This window comes from Cladophialophora immunda (genome assembly GCF_000835495.1).
Source record: "Cladophialophora immunda strain CBS 83496 unplaced genomic scaffold supercont1.1, whole genome shotgun sequence".
Taxonomy (NCBI): Eukaryota; Fungi; Ascomycota; class Eurotiomycetes; order Chaetothyriales; family Herpotrichiellaceae; genus Cladophialophora; species Cladophialophora immunda.
The window spans coordinates 7,908,828-7,931,403 of record NW_015622541.1 but is presented as its reverse complement, the minus strand read 5'-3'; the positions used below and the strand labels follow the sequence as shown (position 1 = coordinate 7,931,403).

General features: G+C 51.7%; 4 protein-coding genes across 4 annotated transcripts; 3 read left to right on the top strand and 1 right to left on the bottom strand.

Annotated features, from left to right (window-relative positions):
- Positions 1-3,058: 3,058 nt before the first annotated feature.
- Positions 3,059-3,502, bottom strand: PV07_02320 (uncharacterized protein; the record flags this gene model as incomplete). Its single annotated transcript, XM_016388923.1, has 1 exon — positions 3,059-3,502. One exon carries the CDS (start codon positions 3,500-3,502, stop codon positions 3,059-3,061), a length of 444 nt encoding a protein of 147 aa, XP_016255851.1.
- Positions 3,503-4,951: 1,449 nt separating this feature from the next.
- Positions 4,952-6,020, top strand: PV07_02319 (uncharacterized protein; the record flags this gene model as incomplete). Its single annotated transcript, XM_016388922.1, has 1 exon — positions 4,952-6,020. One exon carries the CDS (start codon positions 4,952-4,954, stop codon positions 6,008-6,010), a length of 1,059 nt encoding a protein of 352 aa, XP_016255850.1. The 3' UTR covers positions 6,011-6,020.
- Positions 6,021-16,066: 10,046 nt separating this feature from the next.
- On the top strand, positions 16,067-18,711 carry PV07_02318 (uncharacterized protein; the record flags this gene model as incomplete). Its single annotated transcript, XM_016388921.1, has 4 exons — positions 16,067-16,316; positions 16,383-16,872; positions 16,919-17,853; positions 17,960-18,711. Exons 1-4 carry the CDS (start codon positions 16,121-16,123, stop codon positions 18,709-18,711), a joined length of 2,373 nt encoding a protein of 790 aa, XP_016255849.1. The 5' UTR covers positions 16,067-16,120.
- Positions 18,712-19,038: 327 nt separating this feature from the next.
- PV07_02317 (uncharacterized protein) lies at positions 19,039-22,354 on the top strand (the record flags this gene model as incomplete). Its single annotated transcript, XM_016388920.1, has 1 exon — positions 19,039-22,354. One exon carries the CDS (start codon positions 19,039-19,041, stop codon positions 22,276-22,278), a length of 3,240 nt encoding a protein of 1,079 aa, XP_016255848.1. The 3' UTR covers positions 22,279-22,354.
- Positions 22,355-22,576: the final 222 nt, after the last annotated feature.

The following is a 22,576-nucleotide window of genomic DNA, read 5'->3' as shown; positions in this document are numbered from 1 at the left end:
GAGACGTGTCCGAACACCGACCCCGGGGTCCAGTTTGGGGTAGCGGACCATCCCACAGGGCCTCCATGGAGAGATCGACATTTTGGAGATGGGAGAAACCTGGGACAGGGCATTCTCCTATTAGCCTAAAGAAGGCTGAATTGAGGTACCTGCATCTCCATGAACATTCCGCCGGCATATGGGGTAAATGGTCTCCTGATTCGACAAAGGCTCCGCGAATGGTACAGCCGAGCCACATGGTGCAGCTTAATACCCTTCTATACCATGACCCTCGGCAGTTTGCTCGATCAAGGTGAAGGAGGGCATATATGCTCTGTGGATGGGACCTCCAGAGTCCTGTGGAAACCCGGGCTGTCTTCTGTTCCATCGTTGAGGCAGTTTAGACAGCAACAAAAGCACACCTTTCACCATGGTCGGTATAGCAGCCGTGCAGCCCATGCACAAATCTGAGCGAGAGGTCGCCGTTGCTGAGGCTCCCGCGCTTCGACGAGTCATTTGGTACAAGGATCCTGGGTTGAGGAAGCTCTATGGCATGGCCATCGCGCTATTCTTCGCCTCGGCGACGACAGGATATGACGGGTATGGTCCGCACCCAAGTTCGCTGTATGACCGCTCACAATCATCAGGTCCATGCTAAACGGTCTCCAAATCCTCGATGTCTGGCAAGACTACTTCCACCATCCTACAGGATCGATTCTCGGTCTCTTCGGGTCGATTTACAGCATTGGAAGTCTCGCAGGGTTGCCATTTGCGTAAGTTGGTATCTTCCGAGACAAGCAGTCCAACTGAACGTGTCGATAGGCCTTACTTGTGTGACATCTATGGCAGGCGCATCGCCATCATGGCGGGATGCTTTTTCCTTTTCGCCGGCGTCGCCATCCAAAGTGCCTCCCAAAACTTTTCCATGTTCATCGCCGGCCGTTTCTTCGTTGGATTTGGCAACAGCATGTGTTCCAACTCGGCCCCTCTGCTTCTGACGGAGCTGTGCCACCCACAACATCGCGGAAGAGTCACGACTGTCTATAATCAGCTTTGGGATATTGGTTCCATTGCGGCAACGTGGATTACCTTTGGCACATTTAGCATGAAGAACAACTGGTCGTGGCGCATCCCTTCGATCCTCCAGGCTTTCCCGACATTCATACTCTTTTGCTTCATTTGGATCATTCCGGAGTCACCTCGCTGGCTGATATCGAAGGATCGTCATGCCGAAGCTCTGACTACGCTTGCGAAGTATCATTCGAACGGGAACGAAATGGATCTCACGGTCCAATTCGAGTATCGTGAAATCAGGGAAACCCTCCGCCTTGAGTTTGAGTCGAAAAAGTCCAGCAGCTTCTTGGATTTCCTCAGGACGAAGGGCAACAGGTATCGACTCTTGCTTGTCGTCGCCCTCGGTCTCTTCTCTCAATGGAGTGGCAACGGTTTGACCAGCTATTACTTTGCCCTTGTGATGAAGAGTATCGGTGTGACAGACAAAAATGAGCAGTTTGAGATTAATGGTTCCAAGACAATTCTCTCAGTAGGTGACCTCAATTCGAAGACAGACCGACTGCTGACCTGCTCATAGCTCATTGTCGGATTGATCGCCGCAGCAGTCGTTGACCGATTCGGCAGACGCCCATTGTTCTTGACGGCGACCGTGGGTCAGTAGCTGCGACGCTGGCTGGTATGTCTCCTGCTGATCTTCGTGACAGGCATGTTCGTCTCTTTCGTCCTCTGGACAGCCTGCTCCGCCCTGTACGACGTCGACGGCAACCTCGCGGCAGGAAAGACTGTCATCTTCTTCATTTTCCTTCACGGTGTCTTTTATAATATTGCCTGGTCCGGTCTGCTCGTGGGTTATACAGTCGAGATTATGCCGTATAAGCTGCGTGCGAAGGTGAGAGCATCGTGATGACCTGCCTTGTCCAAGTATTGACAGTGATCCCTTAGGGTCTCATGCTCATGAACTTCTTCGTCCAAGCTGCTCTCGTCTTCAACCAGTGAGTCGTCTCGAAACCAGGAAGTGCTTTCCGGGATCTGACTGCAGAAGGTATATCAACCCAATTGGCCTGTCGCATCTCGAACCCCGCTGGAGATTCTACTCAATTTACTGTGTAAGTCCACCTCTTGACCAGGCATGCAATTGTTGAGACTCGTTTGCTGACTTTGCCGTCTGCAGGGCTGGCTCCTTTTCGAGGTCATCTTTGTGGCTTTTCTGTTCATCGAAACGCGTGGCGTTACGCTCGAAGAGGTGGCGAAGATCTTCGACGGGGAGGACGCACAGGTCGCGCACGTCGACCTGGACGTCGTCGAGGAGAAGATGCAACACGCGCAGCAGCTGGAGGAGGTGGAAGTCACATCCATCCCGCACCACGTTGAGAAGGTTTAGAGTCCGCCGTGACACACCGCGTCTAGGACTTGAAAGGCTTCAAGTGATTTGAGCATATGTGACGGCAGGTCTCTGTTCCTCCAGTAAAGCCACATCCGGCAACGGGAACGTACATTGGTGTACAATCTTTTGAGATCCAGAGAGAGAGATGATGATCATACTGCGTGTGCCAGCAGTGTGTAGATTAAAGTTCAGAAATTCATACCATTGCTATCTCTTCAGCATCAACTCCAGCCAGTTCCGCACCATCTCTATTGCTTCCCGCCCCCGGTCTGACTGTCTCCCACAGTATTACTTATATTCTGAACCTAGTATTTCCTTTAGGTGTGCCTGCCGCGGGGAGATTGCATGGGACTGCCGATAAGGATGAAAACTTCCTCTTCCGGCCTCTTGATCTGGAATTGCCTCGTGGAGCTCGATGTCTCCATTTCGAGTGTTCTTCGCGGTAATATTCCGGCGTTGGCATTCGTTTTGATACCCGTGGTTTCCAGAGGTCGCTGACAGATTCTCTCAATCCCAGAGATGGTCCATTGAGCTCTTCTGAGACCATATTAGCCTGATTGGACTCGAAAAGAGCCAGGTCTGACCTCCCGGTGAGTCTCTTCCAGTTCGCCGGCAGCCAATTTCTCAGAAACCCCGTCGGCTTGTTCACCGGCCTCTGCTTCTAACCGTGAGTCCTTCCACTCATCTCTGGATCTCTGCCAGGATTTTATACCCGCCCTTGGCATCGATCTTGGGCATCGGTTTTTCAGGCGGGCTCTCGGGAGAATCACCTCGATTCGCGTTCGGGAATGGATTTCGAGGGTTTCGATGCGCCGATGGTTTGTGGCGTTGGGTATTCGACCAAGCCCTGGGGAACAGAGAATTTCTGCCGTCTCTGAAAGCAGGCTGCGAAGTGTTCTGTTCAGTTTCCATAGGCTGAGGGATAGGAGCATTCATTGCCGCCGCATATGGAAAAAAGGCATCGGCCTCGGGTTCTTCGCGTACCATGATAGGCTTGTGATTCCGTGGCGAAGTATACGGGGAGGTATCCTCAGAGGAAACGGCTTCTTCCGGCTCATCGTCATCGTCTTTTCCCTGTAGCTTTGCGCACCACTTTCGGTCGTTCTCCTCCAGTTTGTGTTTCATTCACTCAGCCTCAGGTCTCAGATCCTTGGTGGCGAGGCGTGGATTTCTCTTGAGCTCCTCATTCTCACTCTTGAGTATTATGTTCTCTCCTGAGTTTTCCTGGAGTACACTGTTCAGCCGCTCGATCTCGGATCTGAGATTTTCAGTGGCTGGCTGTGGATTTCTCTGCTCAAGCTCTCCAATCTTTCTCTTGAATTCCGCGATTTCCATCTCAAGTGTCGCAATTTTGTTGCCGGCTGTCCGGAAATCGATGCTTGCAATCTCAAGTTGACATGCCATTCTCCTACCTGCCAACCCTAGCTGTTCGGCAACCTGGCGGGAACCTTGCCAGTCGCGTCCGTCGAGTTGCCGTTTCAAAGCATCGACCTGCTCGGACAGGGAAGATTCCCCCATGCCACTGGAAGTTCAGCTCGGAAGGGTACTGCTCGTAAGTCGCTTTGTTGATGGCTGTGAGTCAGCATCAGAAGATCTAGTGTATGTTATTGAAAACCCGCTCGGGTTGGTGCCCATTGGTCGCTCTGGCAGGACCAGAGCTCCCTGGGATGGGAGAGAAGAAGACATCAGCTTTGGCAGGACCAAAGCCTCAGTCGATCGAATGGAAGATGACCCAGGAGGGTCAGGAGGAGGGAGACCGCGGTGGTGTCTACCCTGTTCTCATCGTCAGTCGTTTGAACATCGGCGGTCATGCCACATCAGATTGACTTACACCATCACAAGGATTCATCTCTGATCAAGAAGAGCAGTTGCTTGTGATTTGGTCCCGCGAAAAGAGGAAAGGTGTCGCGCAGGTAGAATTCAAATATTTTGTATAGGATAACAATTGTGGCGTCGCCAAGGGATTTATGGTGAAGTGACAGACTACCTAGCAGGGACTATTCAGTCGTAATTCGGCTTACTTCCCTGGACATGTTGATTTCTGGCCGCCAAGGCAGACATACTGCTAGCAGCTGGTCCAAAGGGCGAGAGAATGGAGGTAGACGGCGAGGATGTTGCTCATTGTTCACGGAAGACAGTGCCTGATTCATATCACCACAAGGAATGGAGCCCTTTCGCTGCATCATGGTGTATACCACCTACCTTAATATGCTTGAGGCATCAGGGAAAGCGATCGATATTTCCGCAGGAGGGCTTGAGCTTGAACTCACGGGTCCTACGGACAGAGCTGACGAGAAGAATGTGCATACATAATGTAGCGTCCTGGCATTTGGCGGCTGCTTCTCCAACTTTAGGGGTCTCAGCCTTGTCCCGCTCACCACCCGGCTCCGAGTTACGCGGTGTGGCGATGTGGATATACGCCCCCAGGCGAGGCTAGCATCGGTTACCTGGGGTGGGGGCCGAGAAGGAATGCCATAAGGCGCGCTGCTGCCAATGTCATCATGGAGGTTCAAATCCCACACAAAGCAAAAGATCACACTGATCTCTGTCCTACCAAGCTCTATACATATGGCAATGGCACCGACGACTGAAGGTGGTCAACCGCGCATCACAGCGACGTGCCTGTGCGGAGCGATCTCGTACGCTCTTCCGGCGGATCAACGGCTGCCGATGGATAGCGATCTGTGTCACTGCTCCGATTGCCGATACGTGACGGGGGCCCTGTATCTGTCGTCTCCGCAGCTACCAGAGGCTCCCCCTCAGGACGTTGTGGAACGCGGCGTCCACTACGACAGCTCGGGCACCCGTCGCAGATGGTTTTGCGGTAAATGCGGGTCGCACATGTTTGTACAAGAGACTGGAGGCGAGGGGAGGAGATGGTGGGTCATGGGCGGCGTGCTGGAGCAGTCAGGGAGTGACTCTGGCCCGAAGAACACCACTCGAGCCACACACCACATCTTCGTCACCGACACAGGAGATGGTGCTCTGGCAGCGAAAATGATCAAGCTGGGTAAGCGGAAGATCGAATGTTGGGAGAAGCGTCCGTATACCAGCAGACAAGTGAACGAGCTCGAGTTGCGGGAAATGTCTCTGCTTGCTCAGCGAGCACCGGGGGCTGAGAACGACTCCTTGGAGGCCAAATGTCACTGTGGAGGAGTCAACGTCCGAATAACTCGTCCTGACTTCGAGTCGTTGAATTTGCCGCAGAGGTATATCCCCGAGCAGAAGAACAAGTATGTCGCGGGCCTTTGTGCCTGTCGTTCATGCAGGTTGGCCATTGGAGTCTCTTTCCAGCCGTGGGTGTTCATTCCCCCGGCCAACATATTCCTTGCCGACACCGGGACAACGGTGAAGTTTGGTGCGGAGGGCGACCAGGAAGGCTCAAATGGGGCGACCACTTTGAGACATATCTGGTCCAGCACGGATACTTGCAGGAGCTTCTGTGGGAGATGTGGTGCAACCGTATTCTATTGGCACAACAAACGACCAGAAGTCGTAGATGTCTCAGTAGGCGTCCTGAGAAGTCAGGATGGAGCGATGGCGAAGAGCTGGTTGTCATGGAGAAAGGAAGGGCCCAGCTGGAAGGAAGACTGCATCGATGAAGAGATCCTGAAGGCGATATTCCAGCCTTAGCATTATCCACGGCGTCGCTCATCAAGCTATTTATTGTCTTGTGGTCAGTAAGAATGAAAGGCGCAGCTTATCAACCCTCTACCAAGTCAAACAAAAACACCATCGTTTTTGACGCAGATGAGCAGCATGCAGATGTCCTGCCCATAGCTGTGAATGTTCTGTAAGACGAGAGACCTGAACATTGCTGCATCCCCGAGGCCATGGACGACTCAATGAGTCATAGATGCCGACATGTGGGCTTGCCACAATGGCGAGCGTTGGGAAAAGCAAATATCTTTTTTTTTCCTAGCACAACCATGCACTGAAGCATGGTGTCGTCGGCCTGGCGCAACCCTAAGGTGCGAACCAGAAGTATATGCACATGCTGAACCAGTTGCGTCTAGGGCTGATCGTCTCTTCGAAGAGGGAGGGTATTGGATTGCCTTGCCACAGCATCCGCGTTGGTGTCGCCGAGACGTCTCCGTAGATAGTATTTGAAAATGTTGCAGCTAAGCAGGATGAATCTCGAGCGTCGCGAAAGGGGAATGTACTTACACCAACGATGATAGTGTTTGACTCGCCATGGGAACAGTCAACGGCACCGCAGCGGAGCATTCAAAGAAGCAGCTTTGTGGAAGAGCCACTTAGGTTAGTATTAGACGAGATATTGAACGAGAGGGCTCGTTGACATTGGTTTAGCAACTCTCATAGGGACCCATGTCAATGTCAACAGGCGATGTAACCACAGGATCCGCCGCTGTCTCCGTAGTCGTTGCTTTGTCCCTGGACAGTGAATGGTTCCCGTCGATGTTTCAAGCCATATCTATCCGCCTGGTACTTGTGGAGGGCTTGATCCCTGCCTAGGCTTCCAAGTTAGCATGCAGCCATAATTGACTTTGAGAATGAGTAAAACCCGCGCGTGTGGAGATTTAACTGGAGCGCAGCTTTTCATTGTCCACGGACATATAACTTACCTGGCTGAGCTCGCAGTCTCCAATGAGTTGGTAGAAGCGCGACCGAGATATGAGTTTGAGCAAATTTGACGTAGATCATCTGAGCTAGCCAGTAGAATGAATGCTTCCATGGCTGTCTGATGCCACCATTTGGCTCTATTGGTTCAGAATTTCTGAGATGGCTGTTACTTGCTGGAATATCTCTGTCTCCGGCGTCTCGACCTTGCCTTTCCACTCGGTGGCTGGATTCGATCTCCATCCCTGGATATGCCGCTAAGGATGGAATTACTTTTTCCCCTCAAAGGAAAGGGGTGGACTGCTCCGTCGTTCCGTGGCTGGCTTCTCGGAGAGATTGAGGATAGAACCAATTGTATTGCAAATGCTAAGCCTTGTCCAGCGCAATCCCTGATCTGCATCCTGCTGTGTAATGATGATGGGTCATATGCGCTCTGTTCGAGCGGATATGTGCGAGAGGATGCATGAATCAGAAAGTTCTCGGATTCTGTTACTGGCTTCGATATATGTGTCCATATGTTCGAGAACTCAAAGTGTAAAGTCCGTGGGCTTTTTGACAAGGCTGTGACAGAGAAAACCTGAACGATTCACCGACCTGAAGTCGAGGTATTTGATGCCAGAAAGAGGTCCTGGATGGTCTTGTGGATGCAATAGAAGACTTTGCGTGGTGATGTGGTTGACGATGAACCGTGGGCCTTGTCGAAATTGCCCCGTGTCATTCCTCTGTTGGTTTGCTGCACGAGGCATTTGGTTTTGACGCCTCGTTCGTTACCAGGAAATAAATGCACATACGTACCACGCAGACAGAACCTTTTTTCGGATCCATCGGTGCATCTGGCCCATGCTCGTCAGCTGAGTGTGAGGAGCCTGTGCTTCCTTAGCCCGCTACTACACCAACGGCTCAGGGTCCTTATGCTCCTCCTTCTCTTCAACAAAAGTTTTCCATACGGTGCATTTTTCTCTCTTTCAGATAGGTATTTAACATGTGCCTTTCGATCACTTTGGCCCTCGCATTTTTCTTCTTTTTGAATTAAACGACTTCGAACGACGTGGAAAAAGAGTGGTGGGCAATCATGTGGTGAGATTGACTGCGCGTTCTCTTTGCATGACTTCCTTTGACTTGCTGTACGAGGAATGATTATGGAAAGGTGGACTGAGTCCTGGATATATGCTAGCTGTGTAAGTACAGCCCCCTCTATTACATCGCCGTTTAACAATTGACTGAGTGACAGAGAACAAATACAATTACCGTTTAAAATCACTTTTCCTTCCCTTCCCTTCCCAACAACCATGCCCACCCGCCTCTTTCCCTAGACCTTCCCTTTTGACCAAGTCCATCAAATACCAATACTCGAATAAAAGCAATCGCATCAAACAAAACAACCCATAGCTTGGGCTTCGTATATTTCTGTCCCTCGGAGGCTGAGGGAGCATTTCAATTCATACTACCACATCCGCTCTCAAGGAATTTTGCAGCCCACATCCCACCCGTCAAGTTCAGCTCTCAGAAGATGATGCAGCCCCTAGAGGAACCCTCCGAGTGAAGAGCTTGGGTCATACGTATCGTGCAAATTGTCAAAGCCTGGGTCATGATATGTGCCCGGAACATGCGGAACACTTTGCTGATATTGTTGTTGGTCCACACTGCTCGAGGATGCTGCCCGCGTTGAGTTGGTTCCCGGCGACGTTGTGGGAACCATCTGGTCTTCAAGGGCTGTGGAATACATCAATTGCGCGCCCGCAGAAGACGTATAAGCAACCTGATCACCCGCCACGGTGAACTGGGGCATTGGATTATCGGAGGTGGCATAGAAGTTCTGGTTTTCCACTGCAGTGGAATACTCCAACTGGCTCTGCCCGTCATCTCTCGCAGTGTACCCTGCCGGGTGAAGAGGGGGGAAATCTTGTCCCAAAATCTGTGGCAGCGGCGAGAAAGAGGGCTGCTGCTGGTTCTGAGGCGACGGTACCGGTGGCGGGAGCATGAGCGCGTGTTGTGTCTCGTGCAACAGCAGTGGGCCTAACGGGGCTTGCGGATGTGGGAGTAACTGGTTCACTGGTTGCTGTCGCATGTCGTGGAAGAAAGCCCCGTGTTCAAGTCGATGCAGAGGTTGAGGCTGAGATTGTGGTTGCTGCTGCGGCTGCGGCTGCGGTGGTATGGGAGGGCCCATGGGCACTGCAGCGTGTTGGTGCACGCCACTGTTCCATTGCGGCGCCGAAACATGATGTTGAACACTTATGCGATCTCTGATGTCAACGGCGTTGTTCGTGTTATAAGTCGCATTCCCATGCTGACTCCATTGCAGGCCATGATGCAGATACGGTTGTGGTTGTCCATACACGGAAGCTGGTACGGCCTGACCATACCCGCCCAAGTATCCTTGGAACCCCCAGTTGGTTTTGTTTCTTTGCAATCGACGCCTGGTGGTATGTTAGCTTCGATCTGACAAGAGAACATGTGCCAAATCTTTGGCAGGGGACACATACGTTGGCTCCTTTCGAACTCTGACCTTCACACCACCCTCACTCAACGCTCTCGTCAAGTCGGTAGACTGAGGCAGAGGGGAAAATTTGTTGCGGGCATAGACTGATAGCTTGTGAGTATCTTCCCAGTGACGAATGCCGCTTCAGTATCGCTCACCTTCAAAGGTCGCACCAGAGACGGAGTTGAGCATTTCCGCAAACATGGCATCTTGGCTTCTTGACTGGTCAGCAGCGATGACAATATCGCACATCTTATTCATCGTACCTGCGACGCATTTCGAACAGCGTGAATCGAAGGAAGAATTTCCCTGCGCAGGTTGGGACAAGATCGCCAAAAACAAAGAAGCCGTGGGCCGCAAATCTGTTAGCGAAGGCCAAAGGCAATGCAAGTCAGGAAAACACACCTTTTCCGTCATTCATTTTCACCACGTGGAGCGAAGATGTCAACGTTCCAGAAAGCGTGTCAGACCTGTTGGGCTTGTCGTCAACTCTCACCAGCTCAGCCGTGCAGAACAAGTATGGACTGTGAAGCCAGGATCTAGTGGGATCATCGTCGATAACTAGAAGCTCGATCACTATGGGAGGATCGAGGGAGACCTTGTCATTCTGTGGCTTCTTGGCTGAGATGAGGGTTAGTGCCTGTGTCGACATGAGTCGCAGTGTCACTTACCGCTGGCACGTTTTTGAGGAGCAAGCACTTGGCCTTCGCTTGGCTGCTGCTTGATCATCATCCTATACATATCTCTGTTGACCATCACTTTTGTCAGTTCTACCGCACCCAAAGATTGTTCTTGTTGCATTTTGGAATCGAGCGTTTGCCAACAACGGACCTGGCAAGGTGAAGCCTAGACTGGATGCGTTCGGCGAGATAGGGATCTACGAGAACCGGTGGTTCACGCATGAGGGCTCTGGTCGAGGCTTGCACTGGGGCTTTCCGAGTTCCAGGCAAGGGGGCTGCTTGGTTCACCATATGTGCTGGATAAGAGGCGGCGAGATGAGTTCGGGAAGGATGTTATCAGGATAAGACTGTGTCCAGAAAGAATGCTGGAAGAATATGTCCGAGAGATGGTGTTGATGATGGAGGAGAAGGTGAGTATAGAGGATTTAAAGCTGAAAAAGGAGGCCTGCGGCTGTGTGATGAACAGATTCTGGAAAAGGAAGCCACGCCTGTCCTCAGGCAGGGCTTAAATGTGCGGTCGCTTCCAAAAGGGGAGGACCTGTTCTTTGCGATGATTCGTGGAAGGAAAAGTGTCATGGGTTTTCGTTCAAGGTGTGAGTGATCACGTCCGCAGCTAGGTGGTTATCAGACGATGTCACGAGGGTTTGGGTTCGTTCGGAGAGCTTTTTCTCAGAAAAGTTCGAAATTAAGACCAAGAATGTGAAGAGACCTGGTGGGATGTTCCAGCTAGTTGCCAGCAGTACGCAATCAGGACGCTGCTCCAGCTGTTCAAGGATCCAGTGCAATGGTTCGTGAGGCAACGACTGTGCCCGACCAAACTCTTGACATGCAAATTTGTTGAGGACCTCGCACTCAAGTTCGGACAAGTTCGCCCGCTTAGCGCACGATCTCCCGGCAATCACTTGCGGGTGAGGCTGAGGGGTGGCTGTAAACTTGATCAACTTGGTAGGACTCAGTGATGCTCAGTTAGGAGAGTTTGGAGAGCATATCGGCCCTGTATGCGGATGATTCTGTGAACAGCGGCTTATGAGGCTGGCAGCGCAGTTTCTTTCCACTTTTGGTAGTCTTGTCAAGCGGTATCGCGGAATAAATCGACGCTGGAAAGGATGTGAAAGTTTGGTCTGGGACGGTTTTTGGATGGAAAGACGGTATGCTCGGTGAGGAACGGGCTAGGCCACTGAATAGTCCTTGAGGAATCAGAGAGAGAGAGAGAGATCGAACTGCTGCTGACTCTTCTTGAAGTGTCACTATTGTTCAGACGCTTGAGAGGAAGAGAAACTCGAAGCAGGGCAGGTGTCGGAGGAAAGGTAGCCAGGCCGACGACAGAGCATCTGGTGTCGATGAGGACTCGTTCGGGAAAGCATCGATGCTGTCTAGGGTGCAAAGAGAAGAATGGTGAGGTAGTATTGTCCGGAGAATGTACTGAGTATTTACTGGCAATAAGTGAAAGAGGTGAGCTCAAGCGGCAGAGGCGACCAGAGGGAGGTGAATGATGTTGAAGTGAGGCGGGGTACGAACAGGGGATGTTAGGAGAGGTCTCGACGTGTACTGTCAACAATGGTAAGGATGGAGATGGTGGGTGACAAATTCAGGCACAAAAATGGCCTGTTCTCAGACTTCTGTGGTTTGATGCGGAAATGAAGAGGTGTTGAGATTGTCGTTATCTGCAGTCGTTTACAGTGCATTGTAAGTTGAAGTGGCGAGCAATCAGCAGGTTGTAATGGCGCACGCGAAAATGACTGCACTGTGTGCACAATCTACAGCTCTCTTGCACTTCGAAAACCTCTTGCAGTTGCTTCCTCTCCCCTTTCTTTATGAACTTGCCACTTCGAATGTGGTCAATGCAGGGTAAAGAATATGGACAGATGACTCGTCTTCATGCAGGTCACAAAATCCTTTACGAACGATCTGAACCAATTTTCCCACGCAATCGATGCCTCTCTCAGCTACTCAATCGCGCCTCCTCGTACTCCGTAGCACGAATGAGACCTCAATCAGATAGGCGGGACTATCCCGCTGAACCGAGATCTTGCGTCCTAAGCGTCGATGGGTGACAGCTGGTCCTTTGCTGCGGATGAATGTTGTGAAAAGGGCAATCAGAACCGGCTTAGCAGCGCACGGGCTTGCTGAAACTTGAGGACCCAAGCTCAGAGACCTGAAAAGCAGAAATATTCTGCAACACGGATGTTACTGCCTAGTGCAAGCGGGGTGGTCTTGGGTTGGTGATTGCTGCTGTTGCGACTTGCGAGGTGTGCAGTCAGGCACAGAATATGTCAACATCGTGACTCAACAGTGCGGCATAAGCGCTGATGCAAGTTGGGGGCGCTTGGACCTTGGACACAGCTAGCAATGTCGAGAAGAATTGACCAGCTCCGTCCTCCAGATTCGCAAACTGGCCTACCCGATCGAGTTTCACTGCTTCACGACCAACCGTGTGCCACGAGGATGCCGAATTAGCTCGTGCCCGCTTTGGCGACCGATCAAAAAAGTAACGCTCCTCGTGAATCGGACCAGGACCGCGTCAGAAAAGAGAAGTTGGGGTTACTGCTCTGGTCACAGGAGGCATAGGTGAAGGCACGTATGAGGCTGCGCAGGGATCTTACCGGCGAAAGAGGCGAAAGAGGCGCCACCCCTGTCCGTCACACAAACTGTTGGCCCATGTCTGCTTTTCCTATGCACATGGCCCCGGACTACGGGGGCCTCATATTGCATTGCTGTCATCCGCACAGCTGGGGCTCACTGCGCGGGATGTCGGGCATCAGTCAGGGAACCAAAGGCCCGCATTGCAAGCCAACTGACTCAGAAGGAGCTAAGAAGGACGAACATAACATCCAAAAACAAAACGCCAACACCCCATGTCACCAACTACCTGTGTGATTTGACGATGGTTTCGAAGGGATCTCGTGTTTGGTGGGAATCGAATGGGCCCTTCAATCCCTGAAAGCTCTCTGTGGCAAGGACAAGTTCAACATCTATTGGTTATCTGGCCGCTCGTTTCGCTACCCATGTCCACGCAGGGATCTCGAGTCTTACTCGCCTTGTGAACTCAGTGGTTGAAGACGTTGGTGGTGGCCTGCAAGGAAAACAACATCAGCCATTGACCACGAGGCACATGAAGACCACCCACACTTGACCCTAAGGCCAATCCCCAGTCTTAGCGGGGCTGAGGCGCATGCGATACCTTAGCGGCCTGGCAAGAGCTAAGTAGGCCTTCCCGTCAAGCTCGGATCACAACGGCAGACCCTAGCGAGAGCCTGATCGCGCTCAGTCATGAAAACATGTCCCCAAACTCTCCACAAGACCTCGGTCAGGTCCAATTGCGGCGAAGAAGTGGTGAACATGATCCAAGTTCAATGTTGACTGTCCAAACTTCCCATGGCGGAAAAGAAATGCACAAGGACTCACTAAACCAGGCAAGTCGCCCTTGGTCGGGCCTCAACCTGTTCTCCCTGGTCATAGACAGAGCTCGACGAATGGCCGCGGCTTGTCCCCATGGAGCTTTTCGAAAGGAGTCGTTCACTACATTCACCGCAACACAGCCTCGCTTGCATGCATTATCATTCCTGTTTGCTGCTGGGGCACACGAGCCGATTTATCCGTCTCGCGGCGGATAGCATCTCGGTCAAGCTAAATCCACATCTCAGCCAAGCTGAGGGGCATGAGAAGAATGGAGTGTGTGATGCAGACCATGGCAATTGGCGAATGCCGCCTCGAACTAAATTTTAACAGCGCAATTTACTAGTGGCTGTTGCGCCGAGTCGAAGAACATCGGATGGAATTGACGGAGCAGCTCGATCAGGGTGAGGGGAAATGCCTTCTGCCCCCATGCTATCGCGCTCGAATTGACGCAAACAGCTCCCGCCTCTGGCCAAGGCTGGGGGCATCTGAATGGCGCCGCTCCTCAACAACGCAGGACAGATGACGGTTCCAATCGGGCATTGCAGCCATTGATGGATATCGCTCGTTGAAGTTTGCGCATCGGTTATTCAGGACGTGCATGTGGGCGAATACTTGTTTGAGTGGTTTGCGACGCCCACGAGGGTCCAGGCCATGCAGCCTCACCAGCCTCGGACATACCCCCCGTCAAAATCGACCGCTCCAGCCCATCGTTTGCATGCGCCACGTTTTCTGTGAAAGCAACGACCTTGCGGTGGAATGGGGTGCAGAGGAACTTCCTACCAGGAAACCCCTCTTCTCGTCTTCGCCCCTACTACCCATTGGTTACCTGCTTTTGTTCTCATGGAGGAGACGAAGTCGGACACATGCACGTTCTAAGACAATTGCCCCTGAGGCATTTCACAATCCAAGAGGGGCCGCCGAGGTTGGAGCCTTGTCTCACGCAGAATGTTCAGGCCTTCCTTTTCGGTGAAATGCTAATCGGTCACCATCCCTTTCTGGTCGCAACCTCATTTTGATGATCCCGATCCGGACACCACATGCTTCCCTGCCATTCAATGAGCGACGCAGATTGGCCGCCCTCAGCTATCTAGGTCCTGTGGAGCCACCAATGAATGCGCTCATGCTATTCAAGTGCTTTCAAGCCCTTAGTTGTTGCTGGTCTGTGGTCCACGTCAGAGTCCGTGTGATGGATGGGGGAGGATCGAAGCTACTGCCCCATTCGGGCTGAAGCTCCCGTTCTTGTCTACGAGTACACACCACATCCCCTCCATACCAGTTGAGCGATACGACATCCACGTGGCTGCAAGGGCGGTCCACGTGGTGATCGCGTGGCCTTCATGCATACACACCAGCATTATGCCATGAACCTTCTGCATGATCGGTATGTAACTGGACACCCACTTTTCGAAGAGATTGGTCGATTTCGCATTACCCGGAAGGACACAATGAGCTCGCAATCCCTGATGTCTTCTGGCGTGACGAAGCATCCCCCGCGCACTCTTCAGTAGAGTTTCTCGAACTTTTAAGGCGTACCATCTCCTGGGCGGATGACAGTGACTTCCGGGGCGTCAAACCGTTGCCCACATCAAGAGGTCCCGCACCTCGCTTCGAAGACGCAATTGCGTAAGTGGCTCTCGCGCTGCTCCCAGGTACGGCCGTGCGGCCAAATGATTTTGTTTGTCTACCCGCCAACGGCCTCGGCCAGTAATTTTACTTCGAGAATGCAAGCCACGGATATTTCCAAGAGAGATGATTGCTCGCCAAAACAGCATCAGTCCTGCTGATCGAGAACCATTTCCAAACTCAGCCCCTAGACTATCAATGCTGAGTCTCTGGGGCCCGGAGCTGTCGCATTCGCATCGACCAGGATTCCCCCTACAACTGTTTTCGGCCTTTCTCGTACCCGGTGGCGAAAAAAGCCTTCGCGGTTCTACCATGCATGTCAAGAACACAGGGATAGCACTCACAATTTAGGCATATCTGAAGCTCTTTGAGCTAGTTGACAAGCGCAGAGTGGACTACTTTCTGATCTGTACGCTTATCATGTGCCTCTGACCACTGTTCTTTCGCACTAGCCAGGTTGCAGCGTTATTTGGCTGCCTGACTTATGCGTCAAGCTGGCATATCCCGTATCCAGATGCATCACCAGCTATTGAGGATGCAGGCAACTTCTGATAGACCTTGTTACCTCTTTAATATGCTTACGATAGCAATACAGCTCTCAAGACAGTGTGCACCGACCGACGCGAACAATAGGTCATTTGACCCTTCACTTGGCTTCTCCTTCAATTCATTCGCTGAGCATAGGGATCCTGCGTTACGCTTCATGCTAGGATTCTATACAATGCTGCACGGTACGAGTCACATGTCCGATTCCCGGAATACGAGGTACATTCTACCCATTCGTCGAAGTTGGCATCGTGCCGGTTCTACTTGCCGACAGGCTAAAGAAGCCCCCACAAGAAGCCGAGAGATGCCGGGGTGGAAGAGGCGGAGCTTCCAGCTGCTCCACGTCTCCTAAGGTCATGACACACCGCACCAGCTTCATCACATCCACCTTATCATCCATGTATCGGGAACTATACATTTGGTTGAAGCGATTACATGGACCAGCCATCCTCAACTAGAGAGGCTCGGAGGTCGTATCAGAGGGCCTACAAGGCGTGTCTGGAGTGCCGGAAGCGAAAATCAAGATGTATCACGCAAGACAACGGCCCATGTACACGGTGTTTACGGCAAAGGACGGAATGTGTTTTGGGCGACACACATCCGCCCAGGCATCGCCAAAATGATAACTTTGGTAAGCATAATTGGCTGCTAGAGACGCAGAAGCCCACACTGATTGTTGTGTTTGATGCGGCGGTAGCAATACCACAACGAAGCACTCTCCCTTCATCGCCGTGGCAAGACCTTCTCACAAACACTTCTACCCAGCATAGGCCTAGCAGCCACAATGCTCAGCAGAACACAACGACTCTCGACAGCAGTAGATCCCATTTGACTTGCCAAACATCCTCGAGTCAGGACTCACCAAATATCCTAGCAAGATCTGTTGTGCGTACTGTTATCTCAGGTGCCAATGACGCATTCAATCTTCTCTTCGATTTCGCACCCAATCACAACCAGATGCCTCGTGATGATTTGTTGAATACAGTGGAAGCTCAATCCCTAAGTCGGGGCACTGTGTCGCCGAGTGTCGAGCATCAGAACCAAAGCCTCGAGGTGTCATCCTTGTCAGCAATGCGATCTCCACACCCTCGAAACTACTCTTCCTCGCTTGTGCTAATATGGCAGTCCTGCCATTTCGTTCACATGGGGTGGCTGACACCACGTGAAGCCATTCAATACGTGGACTTGTATGTCCTTTGAGGTCGCTAGTGTTTTCACGCTGACCTGAGAAAGATTTTTCAAGAATATGTCCCCACTCTCGCCGGTATTAACAGATTTTTATGCCCAGCACTCCAACCACCTCCAGCTCATTACACAGGAGCCCATGCTATGCTGCACCATTCTGATGATATCTTCTCGGTACCACGTCTTGCCTGGCGTTGGAAGCGCTGCGAAAGGGTACTTCCTTCACAACCGACTTTGGAAGCATTGCGAGCATTTGATCTTGAGGATCATGCTCGGACAGGAGAAAGGAGCTCAGACAAGAGCTCGATCAGTGGGTTCTATTGAAGCCCTGCTGTTGATAAGCGAATGGCATCCCAGATCACTTCATTTTCCTCCAGAAAGCCATGGATGGGACGCAGACCTACTTCAACGCTCTTCACAGGATCGCGACGTGGAGATGAATGAGGCTGACGCTTTTCCAGATGAGGAGGGGACCAACCCTTCGGCCCAATGGCTTGAAGAAGTCATTGAACCGACGAGGAGGTCTGATCGGATGTCCTGGATGCTGCTGGGCTGTGCTATGTCTTTAGCTCACGAACTAGGAGTTTATGACCACAAGACGTACTGCAGCAGCACACTGCCACCTCAAACCCGGGAAAAAGAGATTCAAGATCGCAAGCGTCGTCTTCAGAAGCTATTATACGTTTTCCACACCCAGCTTGCCTTACGCTTAGGATACACTTCTTCAATGGCCTCGTCGCTCCACCATATGATCCCAAAGGCGCATTGTCCGACGGGTCTTCCGTTACCAGAAAGCTTGCAATGGGACTTGTTCATGGACGCCCAGATTGACCTTACTAAACTCTCAATCTCCATTTCAGATGTGTTCTTCTCGTCTCCATCATCCACACGAGCGCTTCTCCTAAGCGGACGGTTCGCTCATCACGTCGACAACTTTCAGAATCTGTTGACCAGATGGTACAACGACCATCTGCAATCCAACCGTATGTACAGTTTTCACCATTCGAGTCACCCAAGAAATAGGATGCCAAACGTGAAATTGAACACCATACAGAAATACTGCTCCCAAACTAACCCCAGTCTTTCCAGGCATTACCGACACGAACCTGGCTCTGACGACGAGTATAGAATATAATTCAATGCGAGCATTGCTGAGCTCGGTTGGCATGCAAGCAATCGTTGAGAAGACTCTCGAGAACAATCCTGGCTTGATGCCAGAAGAGGCTCGACCAGTGGTTGCAGGAGACTCTGATTATGAGTACGTCCAGCAGGTCCTCGACAGTTGTTCGGAGATCTTGAAGCTATTTCAAGGCTATGCGGGGAAAGATAATCTTTTCCAACTTCCATCGAGGATCGTTTACCGCGTTTTCATGTCCTCGATTCTGCTTCTCAAGGCCTTGAGCATCGGTGTCAGGCAGTCTCAATTCGACGCATCCTTAGACATCCTTAACAGCAGTATACAAGCTTTAAGGTCGCAACGGCTGGACGATCTGCATTGCCTCCCACGGTACGCTGGGCTGCTGGACATCCAGTTGAAACGCCTCCGTCGCTACTTCGCCGAGTCATCGAGGTATCCGTCTTCGTCGGCTGCGGGTGCGACGACAGTCCCCGGAATGCCGGCAGATTCTGCAACAACGGCCCGGGAGGCTGAATCGCAAGCGTCTGAAACGAATGGGCCTAGGCTAGGGCCTGAGTTGGAATGGCCAGACTTGAACATGGAGAACTGGCTGCGACTACCATTTGATCCCTCAATGGCTCCATTTGACTTGACAGGATCTCTATCACAAACGGGGTTAGATTTGAACGGGCTGGACTTCATGTGGAACCTCGGCCATGAATAGCCAAAGTTCACCGATCGCATCAGTCTAGTTGAACAGCTATTGACCCACACAACCATCCTTCCCTGTTGAAGAAATGGCAAAGCCGGAATTCTCGGAGAGGTTCGGTAAATGAAGGTATCTAACGGATTTCACCTTATCAACTCGCCACCCTGCGGACGGCCAAAGGCCGGTATGGACCCACACGAGGCTGCAGCAACGATCCCACAAAACGACTGCATCTGCTCATATAAAGCCAGGCATGGAAATGAAACTTGTTGAAGCTAGATTGAACTTGTTTGCGCACTCACACATCGGTCGCACACATAGTGATCATTTTCCGGGACCATTATGCCCGGCATGTCTCGTGTGCAGCTTGAGCTTGTCCAGTCCTTTCCGACATCTGGTGCACGAGCTGTATCCCACTTTCAAATTGGCGACAAAGACTTTCTGGCCATTCCTCAGCTTGCTGAGGACATTCCAAACGGACCGACTGGTATGAACGAAGGCAACAGTGATGTTGATCTCATCATCTGGAGAGCGAATGAGGTCGGGCATTTTGAGGAATGGCAACGGCTTCCCGTTTCAGGAGGTGAAGACGCCGAGTTCTTTACCATTCAAGACCGACACTTTCTCGCTACTGCGTCCATCCGGGCGGGAAAGGGCCCCTACAACTATAACGTGACATCTATAATATTTGAGTTCGTCGAGGGAAAGTTCGTCGAGTTCCAGAAGATTCCGACTTTTGGGGCGAAACAGTGGCGCTACTTCTCGATCAATGGTCGTCACTTTCTAGCGCTGGCACAAGGAGTCAAAGTCCCTGGGCTATCATCAGAAGTCCCAGGAGATTCAACCGTGTTTGAATGGGACGGCACCTCTTTCAGCTCTTTGCAGACCGTTCCATCTGCATGGGGTTACAACTTCCTGCATTTTGAATTGTTCGGATTTCATTATCTTGCATACGCAGACTACAGAGAACCGTCGATTTTGATGAGGTGGGATGGTGACAAGTTCATCCAGTTCCAGACGTTTGCACCAAAGGGTGGCCGAGCATTCTGTTTCTTCCGATTCGAGCAAGATGCATACCTTGCACTGGCAGATATCGAGGACAACAGCATTCTCTATAAATGGACTGGCCGTGACTTTCAAGAACATCAGACGCTTACTGGGACTGGTGGGCGTGAATTCGCATTGATTCAAGATGGCGGCGAGACATACGTGGTGCTTGTGAGGTTCATCCAGGGCTCCCCCAAAGCTCCGACCACTCAACTCGAATCGATCATATATCACATGGAAAATGGGTTTCTCAAGCAAGAGTATTCTTTTTGGACCCACGGCGCGACCGACGCGGCAGCCTTCTCCCGAGCAGGTGAGACATGTCTGTTTGTGTGCGAAAGCCTGACGGAGGACGTCCATTTCCGAGTCGATAGCAATCTCTATCGCTTCAAATCAGGGCAACAGAGTAAAACTCTCAGTGAGGTCCAGGGGGCCGGGAAGCAGTCACCTGAATTTGTGGATCTGTATACGGCATACACCGCTTCAGCAGACGGAATAGGGCCTAAGCTTACCATGTTGGTTTCTCATTCGACCGCTGTTGATCCTATGCTTGTCGCTACCAGTAGCGAGATGATTTTCTATCCCGGCGGTAGCCGCGAACCTTCATATATCAACTACCGTTTCAACAACCGAGGATTCAAAGAACTTGCGGCCATCTCGCACCTTGGACCAGCTCTTGCTTCGCTCGTAAAGATGGCCACACTGGACACACAGATGTGGAGAACTGAGACCGAAAAGCTATTGTCGAGGATTGCCGAGGTTCAGAGAGTCAATTCTGTCTCCTTGTGGCGCGATGAGCTGAAAGTAGCGGCCTTCGCTGGCCGTGAAGAAGTCATTGCGAACATGATTGACTATGCGTGCTCTCTGACTGCCAAATTCTTGGAGGCCGTGCTTGAGGATCCGCAACGACTCAATCCTAATTTCCTGAGCGAGGAGTATCTGGAGCCGACAGGCACAGTTCTGGGTGCAACCATCCCGATGAACGCCATCATGATTGCGACTTTCTTCTTGGTAGGATTAGATATTTCCTATCGAATGCGGATCTGGTTGCAAGATCAGCAAATCGATTGGCAAAGAGCAATGGTGCTCATTGTTGGGAAGCAGGGAAGGGAGACTGCCGGAGTTACATTGTCCACGAATTCGGTTGCGCAAGGGATCATACAATGCTCCAATCTTGACCTTCCGATCAATCGAATTTACATTGCACCTCATGGACCTGATATCGCGCCCGGGGGGTCGGAATCCGGCAAACTGAAGCAGCATGAAGAGTCATTCAGGTCTTTGTGGAACAGAATTTATGCTACGGTTGAACTTGGAGAGATTATGTTCGCCGGGTATCCGCGATACACGCCGCAGCTAAGTAACCGGCCAACAGTCACCGAAACCACGACAGAAATATCTGAGATGCCGCAAATACACGGTCCAGATGACTGGCTCACCATGACGACACGAATGCGGATCGTTTTGGAAGATCCACGACAGCTGCTGTCGGGATGCGTGACCGACTACGCAGCGGAGCAACTTCGACAATATGGAAATGATCCCCAAAAGGTAACCGTTCCAGGCCTGGACTCCTATGACTACGCCTCAGCTTCAGTTGCTTTGACTCACCCAGGAACTGGTAAAAGTCTTTCGGCACACACCACTAGAAGTCCTCGCAAACGAGGAGATCTATTCGGGACACCTTGGCAACGATTTACTCACTTCCTCGCTCCGCCTCAAAAGTGCCCTGTGGTGGGTGGCGAAATCGCGTTCTATGAAGCAGGCACAGGTCCTCACACGAACATATGGCTTCACGGGTTGCCGCTCGATAGCCGCAGCTGGGCAGCCCAGAGATCCTTTTTCGAGTCCAAATATCGCAACGTCTACGTGGATCTCAGAGGTTACGGCAATTCCAGCAAATTCCCTGCCAACGCCCAAGATGTAACCCAAATGAATTGTGAAGATTTGCAATTTCTCTTGGACCACCTGCATTTGGGACCGGTCAACTTGATTGGGTTCGCCTCAGCTGGCCACATAGCTCTCCGGTTCGCCAGCCAACACCCTGAGCGTCTAAACAAGCTGGTTGTCCTCAATGGGAGTCCATGTTTTCGGAAGCGAGAAGACTGGCCATTCGGCTTTGAAGAAGAGACGCTGCGAAAATTCACCGCGGCAGCAACACAAGGTGGGATTGAAGCTCTGACCGCCATGGTCCTTGATCCTGCCTTGGTCTTCAAGGACGTAGATGCGACCAACGCCGCACTGCTGAAAGAGTGTTTCGCGGATATGAGCTACAACGCGGGCTTGGACACTGTTCTGAAATTCTTCACCGACATCTCTTTCGACGATGATCGAGAGCTGATGGGCCAGATCTCCACGCCAACGCTCTTGATCACGGGCTCCGTGGGTGAAGAAGTTCCCAACGGAACCGGAGCTTTCTTGCGACGGACCATCCCGAATGCCTCGTTGGTTGAAATCCCCGGGGCGGACCACTTCCTCTTTGCGACGAAACCAGACATCGTCAATCCAATCATCGATGGTTTCTTGGGTACTTGAAGAGACGAGAAAAGAGAGAGGTGAAGAGACCTGTGCTTTCTCGAGAAGGGGTAGGAGCAGAAAATAGAGCTTTGCTTGTATAGAGAAAAGTTGTTTTAAGCCTCGTTGATCGCGGAGAAGCACCAAATATAGTGAACCGATTGCCGGTCCCTGTATCAACTGGGCCATCTGGTCTCCAGACCTAGGCGTAAGCAATGCTGTGCATTAGCGTCCCGATCCTCCCGATGGTCATTTCCACGCGATCTCCGTGCTGGAGGTACTGGGGCGGGTCCATGCGGTATCCCACGCCCGCAGGAGT